Below are 22,878 nucleotides of genomic sequence, written 5' to 3'. Positions count from 1 at the left end.
CTGGAGCCAGATCTTGCCTATGTTGAGTCCTGGCCAACAGCCTCATTTCTTTCAGTGAAACAGAACAAAGTGAGGCCTTCAGACAAGAATGTACCCAAATAAGCACCATCAGCTGTGCCGAGTGTTTCTGGAAGGGAGATGAGTGGGATTCTCATCACTTAACTTTAAACATCTCATTTGGTTAGTTCTCAAATCTCTCTTTAATTCAGGGATGGAAGGGAGCATCATTAGAGAGCAATTAATCCATTTTAGGTGTCTGCAGTACGATGAGGGGAGTTCTACCCCAGTGCCTGTTCCTCTGCACTCATTATACAGAAAGCCTAGACAGTTAGCTTGGATATAAATGTCTGAAGATGAGAGGTTTCTCTCACCTATCTAGATACAACAGAATGTGCTGGATATTAGAGGCTTTGTGGTGGCTCTGGGTCAGATAACAAATGCCTGAAAACATGTCGCCACTTGGCTGAATCATTACAACCATGCAAGATCTTAATTTTAACTTAAAGATTGTTTATAAGAAGTTTGTGAACTTTAGTCTTGGCCTAGAATGAGTAAGACCTAAAGCAGCCACTGATCCTCAAGATAAGAAGGTCTTTCAGCAGCTCTGTAATCAAAGGAAAAAAACAGCCTTTTTTTTTTTTTTTTTAGATCACTGCTTTAATCTTGTTCCTCCCACCAATGCTGGAATTTCGTGTTCTGCCCCCAGATGCAGAAGGCTCTTTATAGTGTCAGCCTGAAAGAACAGTAGGAGCTTATGCTGTCATTGTGGCTGCACCGTTGAGGTGTTGGAAATAACTGAAAGTTGACGGGGTAATGAAGCTGTCCAATATTTTCAAATGTAATTTCTGCCACCACTCAGTTCCCACAGTATATACGCAGGGATTTCTAGGCCTGTGGTAGGGAAAAGGAGGAAGGGATTCAACTCTGAAGCCCTTGTTGGCATCTGGGTCTTGATGTCACCTCTTCATGTGGCCTTTATGTGAACTGTCATCTTTAAAAGGTTGCTGTCTTTGGGGAACAAGTGAAGGACTGGGGCATCAGGGTGGGTAACTTACTGGTATGTGACAAGTAGAGCATCTCATCAGCTCTTTGCAGAGACGTGCTTTATCTCTTGATGCTGGTGAATAAAATGGAAAGGTACTTGAACACTTTGCCTGTCTTTATTTAAACTATATAGATAACAGCAAAACATGAAATGATTGCTCTATTTGTTTCCCTAGATGCAGGCATGAGTATTCCCTTGGTTTTTACATTACAGTGCCTGTGTAATGCTTCTGTTTGCCAGAATAATTAAAAAGAAAACAGCAGTGAGGTTTTTGAGAGATCCCAACAGCTAATGCAAATACCTGTCAAATCACAGTAATGGATCACTCAAGTGGAGACAGTTTTGCCTATGTGAGAAGCCACTTTTCAAAACAAGATATCTATCATATCACAGAAAGCAAGAGGGTAGTAGAGAGTATTATCTGGCAAATGTGATAGCTCAGAAATGTCAGAGATCACATACCAGCTCTCCACACATAATGGTTTAATTAAAGTCATTATTCTGCTCACCTGTGTAAAATTAGCAAGTCCTCACATCTTCATAGACTGAAACTTACGTGTTTCCTGTGCTCTCCGATGTCTGGGACATCAGTGCAGGGTTCTTTGCCTGCACCCAAGCCCCTGTGAATAAATGAATGGTTACTGGGAAATAGCAGTGTCTGTGGGATGATGGCATTTCAACATTTACAGTCATCCTGAAGCTTTGTGACAAGCAGGTACAACAAAAGCTGAGGGACAGCTTTGTGGGAGAGCACTTGATAGAAGACACAAATTGAAGTCTACAGGCACTTCAGCCACATTACTGCCAGAGCTCTGTCCCTGTATGATCTTTCTTGTTCTCCCTGGAAATTCCCCTGAGAAAGTTTAGTCAGAGAGGCAGATTTGTCAAAATGATTCAAGGAAATGACTATAAGAGCTGTGAACTTTTTTCTAGTTTCATCATATTGAAGCCAGTGGGCTTGATTCTCCTCCCAGACCTTCTTTGTAATCCTGTACACACAGGGCTGTAATTTAAACATTTATGTGGAAGTTATTTGTACTAAAAACAAATTAGTGTATATAAGATTAAGCATAAAATTGTACAATTGATCAAAAATGCGGTTTAACTTCTAAGCAATTCCTGATTTGAAATCCTACCCTGAAGCACCTGAAAATATTAAAGAGGTTTTTTTTTTTTTTCAGAACTGCTTTAAATTTACACTCCTCCTTACCAAATGCGTGTCTGCATGTAATACTTCTTGTTAGTCTCACAAAGGGAGGACACCATCATTGCTCTACCACCATTTGGACCTAAAGATAAGGACTGACTGAGCTGGCAAATCAGGGGTGGAGCTGGATGGAGAAGTGAGAAGTTCTGTTGGAGTCCAAGCCTGATTCAATAGGCACCTTCTCATCTGGCTCTTCTCCTGGCACCATACTGTCTCCCTGGGCAACTACAGATTAGAGAGGAGACAAAAATTCTTGTATACAGAACTGCAGAGCAATGACTTGAGCTTGGATGTAGGAAAATGTCAGGGAAATACAGTGAACTAGCAGTTGAAGCAGAGGCGTTGAAGTCAGGTGCTTCAGGTTCTATTTTTGGTTTGGACCAGCCATTTCACTTCTTACTTTGACTTCCCCTCTGGAAGATGAAAAATGAGGATGCCTACAGCTGCCTTCTGGGACTGGATCATCTTGCTAAAGCCAGGACTGTCAAATCTCATATTTTGGATGATGCTCAGTTGACCTCAGCTCTATTCTTCTCTGCTTTGGAGCCTGCACCTCCTTAATTTCTATCTCCCCTCTGCTTTTTTGGGCCCCCGCAGGCAAAACTGAACAGAGTCACAGCAACAAATCTCAGGATTGCTGCTGAGTGGGAGCCTCCTCTGTTTCTGTATACCCTGGGGCCTTCCACCATAGCATCTGATGTGCAAAATATCCTGGGCTGCCCCTTGGGTGATGTGGGGTGTCTGTAGAGGTGATAAAGTACACTGAGTAGAGTTATGGCCCGTGTGCAAAGCACTTCTATTCCTGTTTAAATTAGGGATGCAGTTTCAGGGCACAGGCACTAGACAGGTGCTGGAAGATGTACAGAGAAAGGCAGCAGAGCTGGAAAGGGTCTGGTGCACAAGTCTGATGAGGAGTGGCTGAGGGAGTTGGGAGTGCTCCTTTTCCTGGAGAAAAGGAGGTTCAGGGGGGACCTTCTCACTCCCCACAGCTCCGACAGGAGGGGGCAGCCAGGTGGAGGTCAGGCTCTGATCCTAGGAAAAAAGACAAGAGAAAACAGCCTCTAGTAGCACCAGGGGAGGTTTGGATTGGATGTTGTGGAAGATTTCCTCACCGAAAGGGCTGTGAAGCCCTGGCACAGGCTGCCTAGGATACGGGGAGTCACAGTCCCTGGAGGGATTTAACAGATGTGTAGAATTAGCACTTGGGGACATGGGTTGGTGGTGGCCTTGTCCGTGCTGGGGGACTGGTTGAACTCGATGAGCTTAAAGGGGTTTTCCAACCTAAATGATTCTGTGGCCCTGCTCCGTTGTATCTCCGTGCAAAGGCAGCCCCAGGCACGGCTCTGGGAGAGAACAGCAGGCAGCGGTGAAGGCCGAGTGCCGATCACCACCTCAGCCCGGCTATCCTTGCTTTGAATGAACGCGTTTGCAAGGCTGTGGTTGTGTTCTCTTTGCTGCGTTCCCCGTTAAACCGCGGCGAATTAGAGATCTCTCCTTTTTTACAGGAAGCACCGCCAGCTCCTGCTGCCCTTCCCTTCTTGTATCAATCAAAATCACTACCACCTAAATTCAGGTGTGCCGAGAGAGCTCCTCCTTCCCGGAGCCCCATCCCAGTGCCGCGGGCAGCGAGGCGGCGGCTCCAGCGAGCAAAAGGTGATTTTAGGATTATTTCGGGTTTTAGGGCAGGAGCGCACGGGGCTGCGGACAGCCAGGAGGAGCCTCCGCGCTCCCTTTCCACCCTCCCACCCGATTTCGCGAGGCGCCAGGGCCCGGCAACCAGGAGGATTTCGGCGCGGGGCGGCCCCGGACCGGCCCCTTTGTTCGTGCGGGCCCGGCCGCGAGCCGGGAGGGACGGAGGGAGCGGCGGTGCCGGCCCCGCATCCTCCTCCGCCCCCGCCGCTCCGAGCCGCCGCCCAGATCCCTCCTCCCGGCTCCCTCCTCCCGCCTCGGCCGCGCAGGGAGTGGCAGGGCGGCTGTCGGCCGGGGTCGCATCCTGCGGTGGCACCGAGCCCCCTGCCCCGCTCCGCCGGGCAGCGCCAGGGTAAGGGGGACAGCGGGAGGGACGGCAGCGCCCGGCCAGCCCCGGCCACAACAAAGGAGGGATGAGCGGAGAAGGTGCGGGAGGAGCCCGGGCAGCGGGGATGCGCCGCTCGGTACCGATGGGAGGCTCGGCCGCCGAGCGCATTGTCCTTGGGCTGGGAAAGGCAGCGAGCATCCCCGGCGGGCCGGCATCCCGGCCGGGTTCCTGGGCTGGGCAGCGCCGGCACCGGGAGGGGCTCGGGGGCTGCGGGGCTGCCGGGGGTGGGCACCCACCGACAGCCCCGGGCAGGGTGCGGGGTGGGCGCTCGCCGCTGCTCCCGGGTCACGGTGAACGCAGCGGCCTGATGCCATGGAGACGGAGGTGGGAGTGGGTGTCAGCATCCATGTCTCCGTGCCGAGTGAGTTTTGGGTTTGAAATGGGAGGAAAAATTGTCTTTTGTCTTTGGGAGGCTTGACTGCTTTCTGGGCTCAGTGTCCTCGCTCGGTTTTTCTTGCTTAACGATCCAGATACTGACACTACCCACATCCTGCAGGATCTGATGTGGGTTTTTTGTCTGTTGCAAGATGTGCTGCTGAGGAAGGCCCAGGTTGAGCTGCTGGCGTTGGCATGGGGCTCAGGTTATGAGCAGCACCCTGGCAGATGCAGGAGGGCTCTGCCTCTTTCATCTCCTGACACCAAACAGCAAAGGGTGTTTGGGGCAGCATCCAGGGATGGAGGCAGAGGCGTGAGTTGTTATCTCCACAGTATCCAGGCAGGCTGCAGTGGCGTTTTGGAAGCGCTGGGAGACAAAGCACTGTGTCAGCACCGAGTGTTATTTGCTGCTCTGTTGAGCATCAGTCTCACAGGCCTACAGACCTTGTCTCAGAAACTCATCCTGCTGGAATGGATGTCAAGTTTCACCAGTCCACCCATTACTGCTGGGTAGAAGTGTTTCCTTGAGGGTGACTTGCAGCTCAAGAACTGGTCTGCATGTGGACAGAGATATATTTGGGGTGCCTGGCTAGGCTTGTTGGCCTTAGCCTCTGCCCAGCTGCCTGCTAACAGCATTCCTCTCCCCACCAGTGCTCCAAGAGAGCCTCATTAATCAGCACAGCTCTGTCATTACTGGCATGGTGATGCTTTTGAATGCAGTGCAGGTCCTGATATTAAAGTTGGGTCTGAGATACAGCATTTTAAGAAATTACCTGTCTGCTGTTAGAGCCTGCCAGGGATTAGGAAGGAGGGAATCTGCATCAAACGGCTCTGTTCTCACGAAAGTTGTCACTGCCTACCCGAAATCTCTGGGAGTACAGGACTTCAAAGGCTCAGCTCTGAGACATGGCACAAGTGACAACATTAGCAGCAGCCACTGTAGCACAGCAGGGAGAAGCTGTGCTGGAGCCTGTCTGACATCTCAGGAACACTTGTGTGGGGCTGCCTTCAGTAAAGGGAAACCTCACGTGTTTTTTCAGGAGGTGCTCTTAGGATCAGTATGGATAGGATTGTCTGTTGAGGCCAAGGGTTGGTATATGCTTCTCTAGCCTTGGAGGCTGCCATAATCTACTCTAGCAAGAAGCAGTTCCTGGTATTTTTCCTCTTTATCCCCACTTGTGCTTTTTGGTTTGGCAGATGAAGTGATGGAGAACCCAGAGGGGGCTTTTCTGGTACCAGGGGATGTGGCTCTATAAGGGCATCCAGGCTAATTCTTCCACTGTGTTACTGGGTGGTTAAAATGGATCAAGGCATGTGTTCCACCTCCTGATTAAGGTTGTTGGTTTTATTTATCAAAATGCTGCCTCTGTCCATGAAACTTGGGGATTTTTTTTTTTTTTCTTTAAAGAGGGTGTTTTATCATTCTGGTGAGGACAGGAGACAACGTATAAAGCAAGTTCCATACCCCAGGGACATGGTTGCAAAGAGTACACAATGCATGGCAAGGTTTAGATACTTCTAAAGCTCTGAGAAAGCCCAGGTATGGGTAGCAAGACCTGAATGTGGCTTGTTGCTAGCCTGTGTTAGATGCTGGTGTGTACTTATCTACAGAGATATCTGTAGATGTTTGTAGAGAGATCTATTTTTTCATGGATGCCTTTTACTGCATGACTCTTCTCTTCATCTCCCAAGGACTCAAGAATGACCAAGGAAGTTGCTGTCATGGGTTGAGAGCACTATTTTTTCCTCTGTTGCTAACTTAAATGCCCCCGATAATTAGTCTCTGGCTGTTGTTCTTTTATCACTGTTCTTGTGGTATTTATGGTAGAATTTCAGCTCTTGTTAGCCAGGGATTAGATGACAGTACTGGTGTACTGTCCAGCAGTACGGACTGTTTGTCAGACTCCAGCATGGCTTGGACTTTGTTTTCCTGCTCAGTTTTTTAAAACAACCACGTTAAGTTGGTGAATAAAGAAGAACTGTTGATGCTCACTCCAGGAGCCCAGGTTAGAGTGAGGAATTGGGCTTGGTCTTTCTTGTGTCCTGCGCTATTCCTGTCTTCTCCATGTGGGTCCTTCCTGTGTTATCCCTCGTGGAAGCTCTTGTCTCCGTGGCTGACACTGATGGAGACACACAGAATTCTCAGTGTATCATTGTACAAAGTCTCTTTCTGCAGCACCCCCGTGCTCTTGGAGCCTTTCCCTGTTCTGCTGAGAGCAGTCTGTGTGCTCTGTTGATGCTAAACAGGACAAAGCAAATTCACTTCCCTCGTAGCTGGATTTAATTTCTTGCTCCTATATAATTGTGCAGTAGCTCTTGTTGTGGAAAAATTACTTCATTGCATATGACTGATAGTTTCTGCTGTTCCCAAAAAAAAAAAGATTCTGTTGAAACTCCTTTTAAATAAAACTTACAGCAAACTCACAATGGTTCTGCCTCAGACTTTTTGGAAGTCATTCCCTTACACTGGTACAGTTTTTATTATCCCATTCTAAATAAATAAAACTGTTTCTATAAAACAGCCATGGTTGGTTCAGATGCAGCGTAAGCAAAGAAAGATGTGTGAAGAAATGAAGCCAAGCTTTGTCATATTTTTGTTGCCTTTTCTTTTTTTTTAACTTCAGAATGATGGAATTAGATATGATGCTGGCTTGGATTGGCACTGAAATTAAATGCTATTTTAATTTCAGTTATTTATTTGTATTGAGCGAATGTTTAGTCACCTGCATAGTTGCAGAGGAATGTGGCACAGACTGGCAAAATTCCATATTGCAGTTTCTGAGCCTGTCATGGAGTCTCCATCTTCTCATCCCAGTCTGCTGAAGCACAAAGGGAATCTAAATTTCGGTTTATTTTGAGAGTTTATGCTCTGAATTCTGCTGTTGACTCCCTTGATAACTCTGTTTGTGCCTGTGAAAGCCAAATGATTATTTTTGAAAATATTTATACTGTCTGTCTATAAAATAAACACTTCAGAAAGACTTCCCAAGTGCTTTGATGGGTTAGATATTTAGGGAGACAGTGGTGCCATCTCTGCCACTGTTTTTTCAGAAGTCTTAAGAAAAATTGTTTCTTTCTGTCTGTTTCTCCCAGGTACAAAAAGGGTGTTGTAATTCTGACCTCCTTTGAGGTTTGTGAATGAAATGCTCTGGGGATGTTTGGTATGTGGCTCTTGGAACTTTTAAATCCCTTTTTGCTCCTTATAAATCCCTTTCCTGTGCTTTCACACATGCTTCCTTCAAAAAGGTCATGCAAATTAAAATGTATTGCCTGTGCCAGAGCTCTTGGTCAAAATTAATTCTATTTTATTTTACTGAATAACTTGCATAGTGTAGTAAAGACCACGTGGATATTGGTTACACTGGAAAGATTTCACAGAAACTTCAAGAAATCATCTGATCCATCTGTCTGTTCCAGATTGGATCTGTCTTCACCTGTCATTCAAGACAGAGGTTTGGACATTTTTATTTTTGAAAGAATAATGTAGCAATGAAGGAATTTGCACAGCCTCTCTGGGCAGTCTGGCTCAGTTTGAACTCTTTTCTGTAGTGCATGTCTTCCCCTTAGATTTTTTGTTGTTGTCATTGTCACTTTGCCTATCTCCCTGTTCCTGTACAAAGGACAAAGGTGTTCACTGACAAAAACACAATTTCTTTTGCAGCACGAACTTATTTTGCAGCGCATCCTCTGGTGGGACAGGGAAGGTTTCCAGCCTGAGGCACCAGCTTCTGGCATAGTCACTGACAAAGGATTTCTCTGGTTGATCTGTTCTTTTTCTTCCTTTGGCATATTCCTCCCCTATTTATCTGTTGCATCATGCTTTGACAACTTCTGTGTCCTGTAATTAGTACTGGAAACTTTTCAGTAGCCTGACAGGCACAGAAAGCAGCTGCCTGTTGAAACAAACTAACGGCACTTTCCCATGCTTTGTGAACACTCTCATTCATGACCTGCAAGTGCCTTCCCTGGATGCAGGGACTATCCTGGCTGCAGAACAAACCCCCCTAAAAAAAGAGGCCTAAAAAAAGCCTCTCCAGTTGTGTTTAATGAGCTTTGTAGCCTCATATTTGCCTTTTGTATATTGTGTACTGTGCTCCTCTGTGGCTCCTGTCAGCATGAAGTTTGCCCTGGTGAATAAAGCCTCCTCCTTGGCTATATTTAGCGTTTAAGCTATTTGTTTTATAACTGAAATCCTTACTATGCAAATTGGAGCAGGTCAGTCTGCAACCTTGCATAAGTGCCTTTGTTTGGTTTGTTTTTTTTTTCCCCTCTGGACTTTTGTTTCCCAGCTGGTAAGTTTGGCATGTTTAGCTGATGACCTATCCACCAGCCATCCCTAATGGAGATTTAATGGTGGACAGTATGGCACAAAAAGGCAGGCTTTTGTGGAATATGTGGTGAGGCAGAGGATGCCTGTTGGAGGAAGGATGTTTTGCCTTTCACTGTTCATCTTTTATGTGTGTGTTTATGTGGGCTTTTACTGGGGCCTTTTTGAACTTGCTGGATCTCATCCGTAGGAAAACTTTGTTTATATGTGTACACATATTTATGTATATTTCTAGTAAACAATACTGGCAATATCGATGCCTCCTGCAAGCTTAATCTTGATTTCTCTGAAGCATCTACAAGCACTTTTCCTTTTTTTATCTCTGAATCTCCTCAAAGCATATTGGCTAGGTGCCAGGGAGGTGTAGGAGCACTTTCAGCACACTTACATGGAAATGTCAAAGTCAAATGGTACTTTTTGGTGATCATATGATTCAGGTTTATGGAGGGCTATGATACACTCTGCCTTAGGGTGCCAGCAACTTTGATTGCCATTGTTAGAAGTGACAACTCAGTTTCTGCTCTTCCTTTCTGGTTGAAACACGACCAGTTTGTGTTAGAGATGTGCACTGTGGTAAAGGGAAGCTGCTTTTTGTAAGGGTGCTGTACTTTTTGGCTAGATGAGATTATATCTTGATCTCTGTACAAAATCATGATTGTGGCCTTGCCTGCATTAGTGGTATAGAAACAGCCTGTTTTTGTGAGAAGTGAAGGAGCAGCCAGGGACGCATGGTGACTAAAGCTTCAGCTGGAACACGTAGTGCAGTGGTACTCCAGGAGTGTGGTGGGCTGATCCATCTGTCCTTCCTACCTGCTCGCAGGCTGAGTTCATTGCTCTTATCTCCAGAGATACCAACAATTAAATCCTATTTTTAGCATTGATCTCTGTCCAGACCCTTTCCTTTTGGCTGTTGGCATCTACACATCATGGACTGCTGTGTGTGCTTCTCAATGGCATGCCAGTGTCTGGATAGAGGTGCTGATTGAAACCAGGCTGTGGAGCACTCCAGCTCCTGCTGGGTCTCTGCTGCTCTGGAAGGAGGCTGGGATTGACAGCCTGGCCCAGATGTGGCAGCCTCTCCTGTTCCTGCTGGAGTGGGCATGTTCAGTCTGCACACCTTCTGTGCAATCTGACTGCACAGGGTGGGGTTTTATCTCCTCACTCAGTAGAAACTGCAATCCCCAACCTCCCCTTGTTACAAACTAGGGAGCCATCCTCTGGAGCTGGTGTGGCCTCTCAGTGCCCACAGGCTTTGGGCTGGGATCTTGCCTCTCTCCATGTGGTGCAATCCAAAGTAAACACTGGCTTTTGCAAGGCAGGGTGTGAGGAAAAATGATCTGTGTGGCAGGAGGAGATAACATATCAAATTGCACCTTATCTGTCAGTATTATAACTTGCCAAAATTATGGTTTTGGTCATTGATAGGGATGTAATTTGAATATGATAGGGGTGTAATTTGAATAAGATGTGTTCATTCTTGTACTTTAAGGTCCATGAGTTATCCAAACTCCTGTTGTGTGAGGAGTGTGTGAGATGAGTGGTAAATTAGGAAACTCCATGATTAACACATACTGACTGAAAGCAAACTCTCCAGATTACTGTTCTCCTTGCCTGCACCACTGGTTGTGGTGGGAGCTGTGTGGATGTGTCAGTGTGAGTGAGGGCTGGCAGTGTTTGTAGAGAGGCTCAGGAGAAAGCAGCAATTAATGCACATATTAATTAATGCACATAGCCCAGAGGTCATCTGCTTAAATGGAAGCCTGACTTTGGGCTGGTGAATCAGCAGGGAGGAGGAGGAGGGTACTTTTGGGAGCAACTGTGTCCAGCATTGCTCTCTTGCCATCAGAACAGGAAGCTGGTGTGGGTAGAGGGGATGGAGTTTGCACTTGGTGTCCCAGAGGGACAGCGGGTTTGCTGCTGCTGAGTGGCTTTGGTTTGATGAGCTCAGATCTTTCAAGAGGTGCCAGTGGTGTAACCTGCTGGTCTGCCCCTCTCTGCTGACAGATTGGTGCTGCTACCATCCGTCTGTGTGGAGCAAGGACATTAGTGGCTGCTGTGGAGGGAGGAAGCAGGAATCCTGGGTATCAGTGCTGTATCTTAGCCATGGGGTCATTAGAGGCTGGCTCTTCAGAGGTCCCTTCAACCCAGCTGGTTCTGCCATAGCCTGTATTTACGTCTTAGCTTCCCTCCTCTTGTATCTTAACACCCGGAGTGTGAGGGTGGGTTAGCTATTCTTTAAACTTTTGGGAACAGTTGCTTTGTTTGAAAGAATGAGATTATGTTAGCTCATAGTATTTGGTATAAAGTTTGTCCCTGGCCTGGTGAGACATCTCCTGGGAGGCAGCATGCACTTTGGGTTGCCCATGTCTAGAACAGACCGAATTCAAGTGACGCTGCTTGGAGAAGGTCAGCTGAGATGACCCAGGAACTGGTGAGTCTCATCTCTCAGGACTTCTCAAAGGAGAGCATTGCTTGCTCAGAATGGCACAGAGAAGGCAGACAAAGGGCAAAGCTGTCTGCTGGGAGCTGGGCACAAAGGGAGGGTGTCAGTTGTGCAAAGGGCACAGGAGATACGTGGGCAGAAGGTTGGCTTGGATAAATCTGGACTGGCAACTGGTGGGCAGCAAAGGCTGAAACTGCTGGGAATGAAATACCTTGTCCAGTGGTTTCATAACTAATGGAAAGGGGCTGCAGCAGGGGCAGGGTTGCATATTCCTATCCTGCATCCCTGCCTGAGGTTTTGGCAGCTTGTTGAGAGGGTCAGGTTTCCCTCGGTGTTTGCACTGGGGTTGTTCTGAGGAGGTTCTGTGGCAGATGTTACAGCTGCAGTGGCCCAGGGCAAGGCTTGTTTGGTTCCTGCTGGGATGACCAGGTCTCCATCACAGAAGGGATTGCATTTACATGGTGCCTTTTCCTAGTGCACTTGAGGGTGTGTGTAGACACAGGACAGCATTAGTGGAGCACAGTGAGGACTTCAGGGGCAAGCCCAGTGTGTCCCAAGGCACACCAGAAACTTGTTGCATCCTCAAATCATCTGCAATTTTAAAGTGGTACAACTGCAGTGCCATCAGCCAGGCTGGTCTGCAGAGCCTACTTTGTAAAAAGGGGGATAAAAATCAGGGCAAAAGGGATCCAAGTCCTGGTTTTGTTTCACAGTCAAAGTTCAAGACAGAGGTTAGATTATAGAAGTGCAGAAATTAAAATATATAAATTAATCTAAACTCCAGTTAGTAACAGATAAAGTGCCAGGGTGAACTTTAATGCTATGTCAAATCAGCAGTCAAAAGTTAGGAAATACCAAAAGTTCAGATCCTTCTGCAGCTCTGCACAGCATGTATAACACGGCTGGGTTGTTGTATAGCTCATATTTAATTAGAGAAATTGTTTATCCAGCGTAAAAATACCAAGCCATTATAATGGAATGTATATGTCTCACTGTGTTTCCTGCACTCGGCCTTTCTCTCTTCATGTTTCTCTTCCAGTTGCTGTTTTTGACAAATAATATAATATCATTTGTGTGAATAGGGAACTTGGATTTTTATCAAAGCCTCGTGAATTGTAGAGAAATCTCTAATGGAATAGAGTGGTGATAAATGAGGTCTGAACTGACCTGCAGGACAGCAGTGGTGGAACCTCTGTGTACATTCTGTTCCCTTCCCTCGTGAGCCTGCAACTTTGGTGTCATGCCCCTGATAAATCTCTGCAGGGACACTGTCCCCTGCCCCCAGGGCTGAACTCCAGGGAGCAGAAACTCATGCAGAACCAAGACCATGTCCAGGATTTTTCCCACTAATTAGAGATAGTTTTGCTCTGCAATTAGTGCAGAATTGTTGCTATCTACTGTATCAGTCCTCGGTAGGCATTTGGCCAGTGTGAGGAGCACAAGCTCATCCAGCCCATAAATTACTCCACTGGTTATGTGATTACTTCCTTGAATGTGCTTTGGCTTTTTCTCTCTCCACTTTGCCTCAGGATTTGCATTGTGGTTTTTAGAGTGCAATTAGGAGAGTTTTGCACGTTGTTCCTTTAAAAAGTCTTGTTTAAGAAGTAAATCACAGGATGTTTAGTCTATCGTAGAGGTTAGAATTAGTTTTAAAAATACCTGAGCTTTTAAATAAAAGTCCTCTAGGCTTTCTCTTGGCATTCTGTGCTAATTATTACAAAACTTGAGTGAGCAAGAAGACTGAACACACCTTCTCTAGAGGTGAGCAACACTTCACACTTGTCAGGGAAACTGTGTAGTGACAACGGGGCTTTAAGGCTGAAAACCTACTTGAATTCTCAACTGCAAGAGAGACAGAAAACCTGATGGCTGACGGAGGGTACCAGGATTCCCTGGTTTTCCCTACATGTAATTGGAAGCAGTGTGCTCCTTTCATTCCTGCAGTACTCTGTCTCCATTCCCTCTATGGGAGAAGGAAAGGTTTTCTTGAAAGAGGAGTCTGACCTTAATTAAAAAAGAGTGTCTCCCATTTCCTCTATACTTCAGTTAAGTGCAAGGATTTACCCCTAATCTGCCACGTGCTTCAGAAATGGGTTTCTGGTGGCTTGTCAGAAGGAGTAACTAATCAGAGAAAAGAGAAGGCGATGGCACAATTACCTTGGATCGGATGGAGCATCTTAAGGAATTAAAAGATAAAATTGCCTTTTCTTCTCTAATCTCTGCCTCTGTTAGCAAAGCTGCAGTTTGGCGTTATCATATCCTGTCTCTGATCGGATTCATTTCCTGTCCCTTTCACACCAGACTGAGTCCTTCAAGTCTGGCCCTTGGATTTGGATTTCAAGGCAAAATTCTGTTCTTGAAATCCCAAACCCATTTTTGCAGCATGGGCAGTGTTGTGAGGTTGTGAGCCTGGGGGACCAAATCTTTACTTGCTCTTCTTCCTGGCATGGGACACTTGGCAGTAATATATCCAGGAGGAAGAACTCCAGGAGATGGGGCTTTGCTGCCTGAAAATCTCATTTTTCTGGGAGTGGGGAAGGTGCAGAAAAGCTTGGAAATACGGAGTGGATGAACCAAATGCTCAGAAACAAGAAATAAAATAACTTTTAACTTCGAATTAAAAAAAAAAAATTTTAAAAAATCAGTATCTTTAGGCCAGTAAAGGTTTTATATAAGGCCTAATAAAGGAATACCAGATTTGGCTTTGAAAGCTTTTTGCCTTTATTCTGTGTGCTTATTGAGGTGAGTGCAGAGCTCCTCCAGTGATCAGGGGATCAAATTCTCCAGGATTTTATTTTCAGGGAGGTGTTGAGCTTCACATGCTGTTACATTTACAGTGCCCGATGGTGAAGACCTGCACCCTCAGCAGTGGTGTTTGCAGAGGGGAAGCAGGGGTGGCTCTTGGGCTGTTCTAGGGTAGGTTTTCTCTCATCCAGAGTCTGCCAGATGTCAGGGGATGAAACCCAGGGATTGTGAAGAGAATGACAGAGATCAGGGGCTGAAACCCAGAAACCTCTTGGAGGCTAATGCAAGAATCTCTGTGTAGATTGAGCCATATGAGAGCCCCGAAAAGGGCTGAAATTCTGCTTGCAAATGTGCTGCATCCCGAAGCCTGGTGTTCCTCATCTGTAGCATGAACATGAGGAAAGAAGGAATAGAGTTTAAATAATGGCACAAGCAACTGATTCTCAAGAAGTTGTCTTAGATGAGATTCGGTAAAAACTGAGACTGCTTCTCTGCATTGTTGTTATCATTAACCTTTTGGACAACATGATAATGTTGATTTCCCTCAGTCTGATAGTTAAATGCTGTTCTTTACCTTTTTTTCCTATGGGCCCCATCCCTGAAAAGGTGTGGGCATCTCTGACGGAAAATTCAAATTTAATTTCTTACATGTGAATTTAGTAAATTAGTAAACCTAAACCTAGAAACATAAATCTAGACCTAACTGTTAGAGCAGTGTTCAGATGCAGCTGGTTGGAATTCCACATGGGTGTGTTCTTACGGGGAAATCCCTGTGCCTTGGCCAGGGAGTCATGTTGGGTAAAACACTTCTTACATCCACATCCAGCCAGAAGGAAGCACCAGGCACAGGATGGGATTCAGGCCAACTCAGTCTGGTGTCTGGAAACGTGTTCCTGTGTCTTGCAGTTGTTGCACTCAGTAAGTGGAGGTGAAGAGATCCTTGTTTAGTGTTTACCCATGAGGGTTTTCCTCCAAGAGCGTGCTGGGTCCCAGTGTCTGCTTTGTTACTTAAGCCTGTCCTGAATAGGATGTTATTCCATCTGGCAAGCAAGTACCTGTGTGCCTTCTTGAGGGTAAGAGGGATGGATGAAGCAGAGAAGCTGTGGATAAGCTGTATTGCCAAAGACTTTTTCTTCCAGTCCTTGGTTTGTGTTATTTCTCTACCACATTTATGAAATAATTGACTCTAAGCACCCTCCAATTGTTTGTTTTTAATGTGTGCTGCTCTGATGCAATCATCCATGATGCTGGCCAGGCATATCCAGATATATTGCTCCTGGTGAAAGGTATTTTTCTTGGCTGTACATCTGTACTTAGTTGAGAACAGTTCCTGTCTCAGTTTTGGAGACAAATTTCAGGAGAATATGCTCTGGAATGAGCATTTCCTCTAAAGAGAAAAGGGCTTCAATAACTCCCTTTTCTACTGCCAAAGAGAGAAATTGATACTAGCAGGTGAAAATGGAAGAAAAAAAAAACCAAAACCTGTTTATTAAAAAAAAAAAAAAAAAAAAAAAAAAAAAAAAAAGGTGAGGGGGGGGTGCCCACAAGGGACAGAAAAGGATTGAGTAAATTCTAGATATGAGCTCCCAGAAACTTACCCTTCACACACCCACACACTCACCCACAGCAGGACAACAAAACTCAAAAATGCCCAGGGAAGCAAAACACACAAGCTGACCATATGGACTGGAAAGCAAAATGGTGACTGGTCCCTTGGTCTCTGGGAAGGGGAAGAGGAATTCCCCTAGCAGCCCAAAGCAGAGCAGATGGGAAACCTGTTGAATTTCTGATGTGGGTCTCTTCCTCACAGCAGCCAAAGCTGATGGATTTTAATGTCTTTTCTCGTGTTAGTTCAGCTCCTCTGAGGTCTCAGGTTTGGCATGGTCCCACTGGCTCCCCGGATGGGCCAAAAAGAAAAACAAGCCAAGCCAAAAACACTTAAGGGAACAAAAACCAAAAAACTGCCAAGAGGATTTCTGGTACAGCCTCCAGGCTAGGGGAAGGAAAGGTGGAAAAAAACTCTTGCTTCAAGTTAGCAGAAACCCCAGTTCAGCAAGAGGAACATCCCCAATCCACACTGTCCAGAGAACACTGCAGAGAGAGATTGAACAGAGCCTGCACCTGGCATTCCCAGGCTCCAACCCTGCCCCTGGTTCCTCTTAAAAGATACCACAGACATATCTGAGCATAAAGCAGATGAGTAGGGAAAAAAGTATCTTCATAAAATCACCCCAAGTCAGTTCCCCTTTCTGAATCTGAGCCTATGTGACTCACATTCAGCTGTCCCCTTTTCTGATGGGAAGATGGGGAAGAGAATATTTTGGTCATTTGAAGCAAGACTTCATATTGTGCATTCCTGGGATGCTTTTCTTGGTTGTGGGAACAGACAGAACCATTCATCCCAGTGTGGAAAGACTGCAGGAAGAATCTAGCAGAGATCTAGAAAATGCTTGTTTTCTGTCATAAACATTTCTTGTACAAGGAATAAAAACAAAATAAGCAGAGCTGGTGGTACTGGAGTATCCAGAGGAGCAGATGGGGTTTTCTTTACAGTGTATCTGGAGAAAGTCACATTTCCCTGAAGTTTTGTAGGAAGGCAAAGCATACAGCTTGTGCAGGTAATATGGGGAGTAGGAGTGATAAACAACATAGAGAATAGAAATCTTCAGTTCCCCTGAAGTTTCTGGATCGAGCTTAAAGACTATTCTGGCTGATTTCAGTATCAGGGAAGAGAGAGATGGCTCATGTGTTTCTTACATCGCTTATTTGCCTGTGTTCAGCCTCTACTGCTGGAAGCAGATTTTTCACAAGAGCTGGAAACAGGATTTTCAGGAGGACTCTGCTAATAGAGCCCGTTGGGAAGCTGAGGCTTCTCTGTGGCAGCTCAGAGCCTGTTGTTATCTCTAATGGAGCAGGGCAGTGCCCTGTGGAGATACTGGCCTGTGTCCCAGGCCAAGGATATTGCTGCAGCATAAAAGCTGCATCACTTGGTCAGGAGCTAATGTGGGACTAGGATGGCTCTGGGTGGTGAAGATGACCTAACGGTGTCATTTGGAAGAGCTCCATGCTCAGTGTTCAGAGCTTCCTAAAAATCTGCTCATACACATTTGTGTTGAAGTGGGGGAGAAACTGGTGACAGAGAAGGAGTATCTGTCCCTAGCAGCAGGCACAGGCTTCTTTAAAATCCTCCCAGACGTTTATTTTTATCTGTGTAGTACTGACAAACTGCATTTCTAGTAAGATTTACTCCAGTTCATCCTTATTTCCCCGTGTGATGATGAATGTGCAGGGCTGTGCTGAGGCAGCTGTCCCTGGCTGTGGTCAGCCTGCAGACTGTCACAGTGACAATTTAGACGGATGAGTTTGCCCCTGCCAGACCCTCCCCATAAGCTGACATGCCATGGGCACAGCCAGGGGATCTGCTGTGATTCCCAGTGCCACTTGAGAACTTTTTGAGTCTGTTGTGTGTGGCCATGGTTGTGGTGGTTGCATTTCAGGATAAAAGCATCTGTCTCTGCCAAGGGGAGCATGAGTAGCAGCCTGTGGAATTCATTGGGTTTTAGCATTAGTGTGTTGAAAGCAAATGTGTTTGTGTGAAGATTTCTGGCAGAAATATTTATCTGGTGGGAATACACTTCCTCTTGTTTCTCTCCCCAGTGTAAAAATATCCAGTTGTCCTGAGAAGAAGCAGAAAATCACAATATCCTGAGATGGGAGTGGACAGCTGATCTGTAGGGTTAACAAGATGTGGAGAGAGAATGAACTGAAGTTCCTGTCTCCTCAAAGATGAGCAGCAGAATAGAGGAACACACTAAATTCACCGTTCCCTAAATTTTATGTGGTTCTGGCTGCAAAGTTAAGGACCCAGAGTTAAGGACTCTCTAAGAGAAGACTGAAAAACTGTAAAATCCTTTCATTATTCTGGAGTCTTTTCCTGCCTAAATTCTTCACTACTACTGTTTTTTCGTCCCCTGTGTCTTTTTGTCTTCTTATCCACATTCCTGGTTAATTCAGCCAGCTGTGTGGAAGCACCAGCAGCCCCAGGTTGCTTAATCCTGAGTATATCAAACCTTATAACCAGAATGTAGGATCAAATAATGAGAAAATTCAGGAGTAAGGTCCTGTTGTGAAGAGGGCAAATTTTCAGGCTGAAGGTGATGGATTGAGAGCTCGAGTTAGAGCACATCACCTACCAGCAGAAGAGCTAGAAATCAGTTTGGTCTGTAAAATCAAAGCCAGCCCTGGGCAAAATGTGTTGTATGAGATGGAGTGAGTGGGAGATGCCACATCTGATGGTTTGACAGGTAAAAGGAACCTGGGTGAGCAATGTTTCTCACCTCCAGATTCAGTTCCTTGTCTCCCTGTTTTATGCTAAACAGAGCTGGAAGCTGTAGCCTCCTACCCATCTCTGAGAGCTGTTCCTCGCCAGCTCTGTTGCAGGAGGGCTGTTTTTTCTCTTCCTTAAGAAGAATTTCTTGCTCTTGTCTGTTATTTCTGCTGTGGGCAATGTGACTGGAGCATCCTGCCTCTCGTAGCCAGTCCTTGCTTCTCTGTGAGGTGAATATCTGCAGGTGTCTGAATCCACCCCAGGTACTGAACACCTTTGTGGGCACTTGGGGAAAGCCCCTGATCCCTCAGGTTTTTGCTCAGGCTCCCTCCCCAGGATGTCTCTGCTGATCCCTCCTTCCTTTGTCTCTTCAAGCTGGTGAAGGATGACTGAGTCTTACTGCACGTTGGTGTTTTAGGTATTTGTGAGCCCTCGGGAATACATCTTTGGAATTCTCCTTGTGGTTTTCCCTCCTCTGTGTCTGCTTGCAGCTTTTCCTGGAGCCCTGCCAGCCCCCTGCTCTCTCTGACCCAGCCTGTGTTGAAGTCCTTACTCATGCCTTAATCATTTCCCATCCCATTATTGCAATTCCCTCCTTGCAGCATCTGTAAATCTTTGCTGCACAGATTCCCAGGGGTGCTGCCTCCTTCCTTTGCCTAGGAATCAGTGTCCCCGGTTTCTGGCTGGTCCTTGGATTGCTCTCTCTGGTGTCAGCTTGGCATTGTCCCTGGCTTACTCTGCTGTCACCTTTCTTCCTCCACATCCTAGCCTGCTGACTCCCAGCCTCATCTTCCTTTTGGCTGATAGGCTCAATTTTTAAATTGTTTTTCTTTATCCACTAGGAATGTTACTGCTTTTTTTAAAAACAACTTAGTCATTTCCTTTATTTTTCCTTTCTTGTCATAAAATTGTGCTTGTTGATGCAACATCTTTGCAAGGAATTTGGAGGTTTTATTCCATTTGCTTACTGGGAAGGGAATGACATAAGGAAGGGTTGTGACTTCACTAATGAATAATTGGTAGAGTTATGCTTAAGTTTCAGGAAGTTTTGGGATTTGTTTTCTAATTTTCTCGTAGATCCATGGGGCCAAATGCCCTTTTATCTTTGGTAAGTTTTTGGGTTTGTCTTTAAGGAAAGAAGCTGAAAACTCCATCTCAGGCACTGGCATCATCCTTCCCCTGCCAGTTTGGAGAGGCTGCTCTGAAGGCTGGCATGAAAGGTGATGCCTTTTGTCAGGCTTCTGACAGCACAACAGAGGCTTGGCAGGTGCTGAGCTGAGGCTTTAGAATTTAAAACCAGTCAAAACCATTTCAGTTACTCAAATCCCAAACCGTATTTAAATTCTTGTTTAATGGCTCCGGGAAGTTTCAGCTTTGCCCCAGGACTTTGAGATTGATGAAAAAAAAAATGTAACATGAAGATGGGAGATGAGGGAAATGATCACCCTTGTTTTATAGGAGAAGAAATGAAAGGTTCTGGTTTTCCTAGGGCTGTGAGGGCAGGGCTGGGCACTGCTTTCTGGGAGCCTGGTCCGTGCTCTCTCATTCATTCTCCATCTGATTTCTTTGTGCTCTTCTCTCCCAGGTGTGTGACAATGGAGGAAGAGGTGCACCATCAAGAAGCCTGAAGAGTGACACTAGGACAACTCTTGAGACACTGGCAACAGGGGCCTGAGATACAGGAGACAGCAATCATGCTGAAACCAAGTGGACTTAAAATCCCAGGCAGGGCTGGGAAACACTCCAGCCCAGTGGGAAGAGCATCAGGGACCACGGCAGCTGCTGTCACCACTGGCTCAAAAGAAGGTAAGGGCTCCATGCAGGGGCATGAGCTGACCCAGGTGATTCCTGCCTTGGAGGCACTGGATTAGTGGAGCCAGTGTTCTGTGGGATGGGAAATTCCCTGTCTGTATGTGGGTTGATGGATCAAAACAAGTGTAACAGGGTGAATAAAGGGGCTCCCTCTCCCAAGTAATGCACGAAACAGGCAAGTTGTGTTGTGGGTGGGAGGCAGATGGATCCCTCGATGTTTAGGGCTGACAGAGGTGCCTGTACAGACACTGACAGGGGAAGGGCTGTTAATTAGGCAGATGGGAACCTCTCCCATGACCTTAAACATTGCCCTGTAGCCATTGCTATTGGCCTGTGAGGATGTAGGAGTCATAACTGAGCACTTAAGGTGATTTGGCCTGTGTGGTTTACGTCAAATTAGTGCCTTTGTTTAAATAGAAACATTTGAAGCCCTAGGATTTGAATAATAACTTCCCTTCACATACCTACACATGCCTTGCTGTTGTTGATCTATATCCAGTGTATACATAAGCTATGCAGACTGCCATTATCAGTATAATTAACACTTCAAAAGCAGCTGAGGGTGTGTTTTGCTTAGAAATCATTTTTTCTGGCTTATTGAATGGTGGGTTGTTTTTTTTAATGTATATAATTTAGTATACATTCAAGATGGGAGTTTTGTATGTCATGGTTTTCATTTCACTTTGTTAAAAAAGGCTTTCTTCTTGCTTCTGGGGAAGCCCCTCAGGATGATGCATATCCTTTCAAAACTTGTGCTTTCACTGTATTACACTTTCATTTGAGAAGGTCACTTGTTTCTTTAGATCTGTCAACCTCTTGTCCTTCTAATTCAGGCCACTTCCTACATGCCTGATTACTTTGCTGTGTGTTTCAGTCTCCAAGATATAGAACACTTATCAGAATTAGGAAAGCCTTTTACCTCTCAGACAGTGTTTTTAATCAAGGGGATAATATTGGTTGAAATTCGCTTTAGCATGCTCGGACAAATTAGTCTGGGATAATGATGCTGCAAAATGAGGTCACCAGACAATGCTGTCTCTTGTCAGAGTAATGCAGAAGTGTTAATTATTTAATCAAAACAAAAAAATACCCATCTCTGAGGTTCCTGTTTTGCTTGGGTACGTTGGGATGGTGATTCAGGCACAACTTCTGCACGGGATGTTCACCCACAGACTCTACTTGCTGCTGAGCCACTGATTCTGCTCCCTTATTACACACGAGGGGCCGTGCTTTGCTCATGGATTCTTTCATTTGAGCTCTCTCTTCTTTCAGTGACCAGTAGTGTATGTATAACCTCTGCCACTGCAGATTCTTTCTCCAAACAGTGTTGTAAAAGCCACAGCTCTAACTTGGCTTTTTGCACATCTGCAAGGTCTTGTTTGAGGGGCCAATCACTGCTTGAAGTCATGGGCAGAGTTCCAGATCCTGTGGTGTGATACAGCACTGTAGGGATTGGAAAGGTGCTGCTCTTCCCTTGCTGAGGGCTTGGCTCTTTGTGTGGATATTTACAAATGTTTGGATTGTAGTTTTGTGGGAATGAGTTTTTATATTAGAAAGCCCGATTTCTTTATTTTGTGCCCAAATCTAAGATACCGAAGTATCCTTTTATTTGTTTGCTGGAGGGAAGAGTTTGATACGTTTGGCTGTGTATTTTGAAGTTATTCTTCTGACCGTGTATTTCTGAATTTCCCCCTTGTTTCTCCGTGCCCTCAACTGTGATTGAGGAATGAACCTGAGCTCCAGTGATGTGCCTGTAGAGCTCCCTGTTTTGACTCTCTCAAGGTGCTCCGGTCTGGATTCATAATTGCAGTGTGTCGTGGAGTTGCTTTCAGTTGATTTTAATCACAGGAAAAAACATCAAAATGAGGGGAAAGATCTGAGGCCTCTCTTCCCCCCAGTGGCATCTCAGCGGGCACAGTTGGTGCAAGTCTTGTGGTATGAAAGGGTCAGTCAGTGGCAGGGTCAAGGCAACCTCTGGGCTGAATGCAGTGCCTGTTCACTGGAGTTCCTTTGTGCCTTGTTCAGCTCCAGCCATCTGTCACCAAGGGATGTGCAGCCAAGTGCCCTGTGCTGCTCCTAATGGAGTCTGGCCTTTGCTAGGGAAGTTCTAAGTTTTATTCCCGGAAAAAAAGTGGGCATGGAGAAGGGGAGAAGTCTTGTTATAGTGGGTTGGTACTGTGTGACAGATGTACTGCTGCTCCTCTGCCTCCCAGGATAGTGCTGGAGGCTTTTGGAAATTGTGGAGCTGCTGGAGCAATCACAGCACTGAACAATTCCTACCTGGAAGGTGAGAACAGAGCATAGTAGGATTAAACAACTGGGCTGGGTGTATAACAGTGGTTGGGCTTGTAATGTTATCTCTGACACCTTCTCACTCAGTGTCCAGCTCAAGAGCTGCTGCTCAAGATGCTGTGTCCCTGCATGGCCTGTACCTGTTCTTCCTCCTGCAAATCTCTCCAAAAGTCTGGCCAGCTGCCTTTTACTCCTCTCCTTTCCAAAGATAATCTGTGAGCAAAGCGT

The 22,878-nt window shown here is 45.9% G+C and overlaps 1 protein-coding gene across 5 annotated transcripts in view; it reads left to right on the top strand.

Moving 5' to 3' along the window:
* The window catches only part of CLIP2 (CAP-Gly domain containing linker protein 2), a 90,206-nt gene that overhangs the window by 9,570 nt on the left and 57,758 nt on the right, over nucleotides 1-22,878 (top strand). For 2 of the 5 annotated variants that reach the window (XM_066201671.1, XM_066201667.1), the window contains exons 1-2: nucleotides 4,202-4,293; nucleotides 20,132-20,352. In XM_066201671.1, the coding sequence (XP_066057768.1) occupies nucleotides 20,241-20,352 (112 nt within the window). In that variant the 5' untranslated portion in view covers nucleotides 4,202-4,293; nucleotides 20,132-20,240. Of the gene's footprint in view, nucleotides 1-4,201; nucleotides 4,294-4,349; nucleotides 4,368-4,670; nucleotides 4,691-20,131; nucleotides 20,353-22,878 lie in introns of those variants that run through there. The other 3 variants (XM_066201670.1, XM_066201669.1, XM_066201668.1) reach the window with 3 other exon arrangements.

The sequence above is a fragment of the Chamaea fasciata genome, unplaced genomic scaffold, assembly GCF_029207755.1.
Source record: "Chamaea fasciata isolate MVZ Bird 193981 ecotype frontalis unplaced genomic scaffold, bChaFas1.0.hap1 SCAF_21, whole genome shotgun sequence".
Classification (NCBI taxonomy): domain Eukaryota; kingdom Metazoa; phylum Chordata; class Aves; order Passeriformes; family Sylviidae; genus Chamaea; species Chamaea fasciata.
This window is presented reverse-complemented; position numbering and strand designations above follow the sequence as displayed.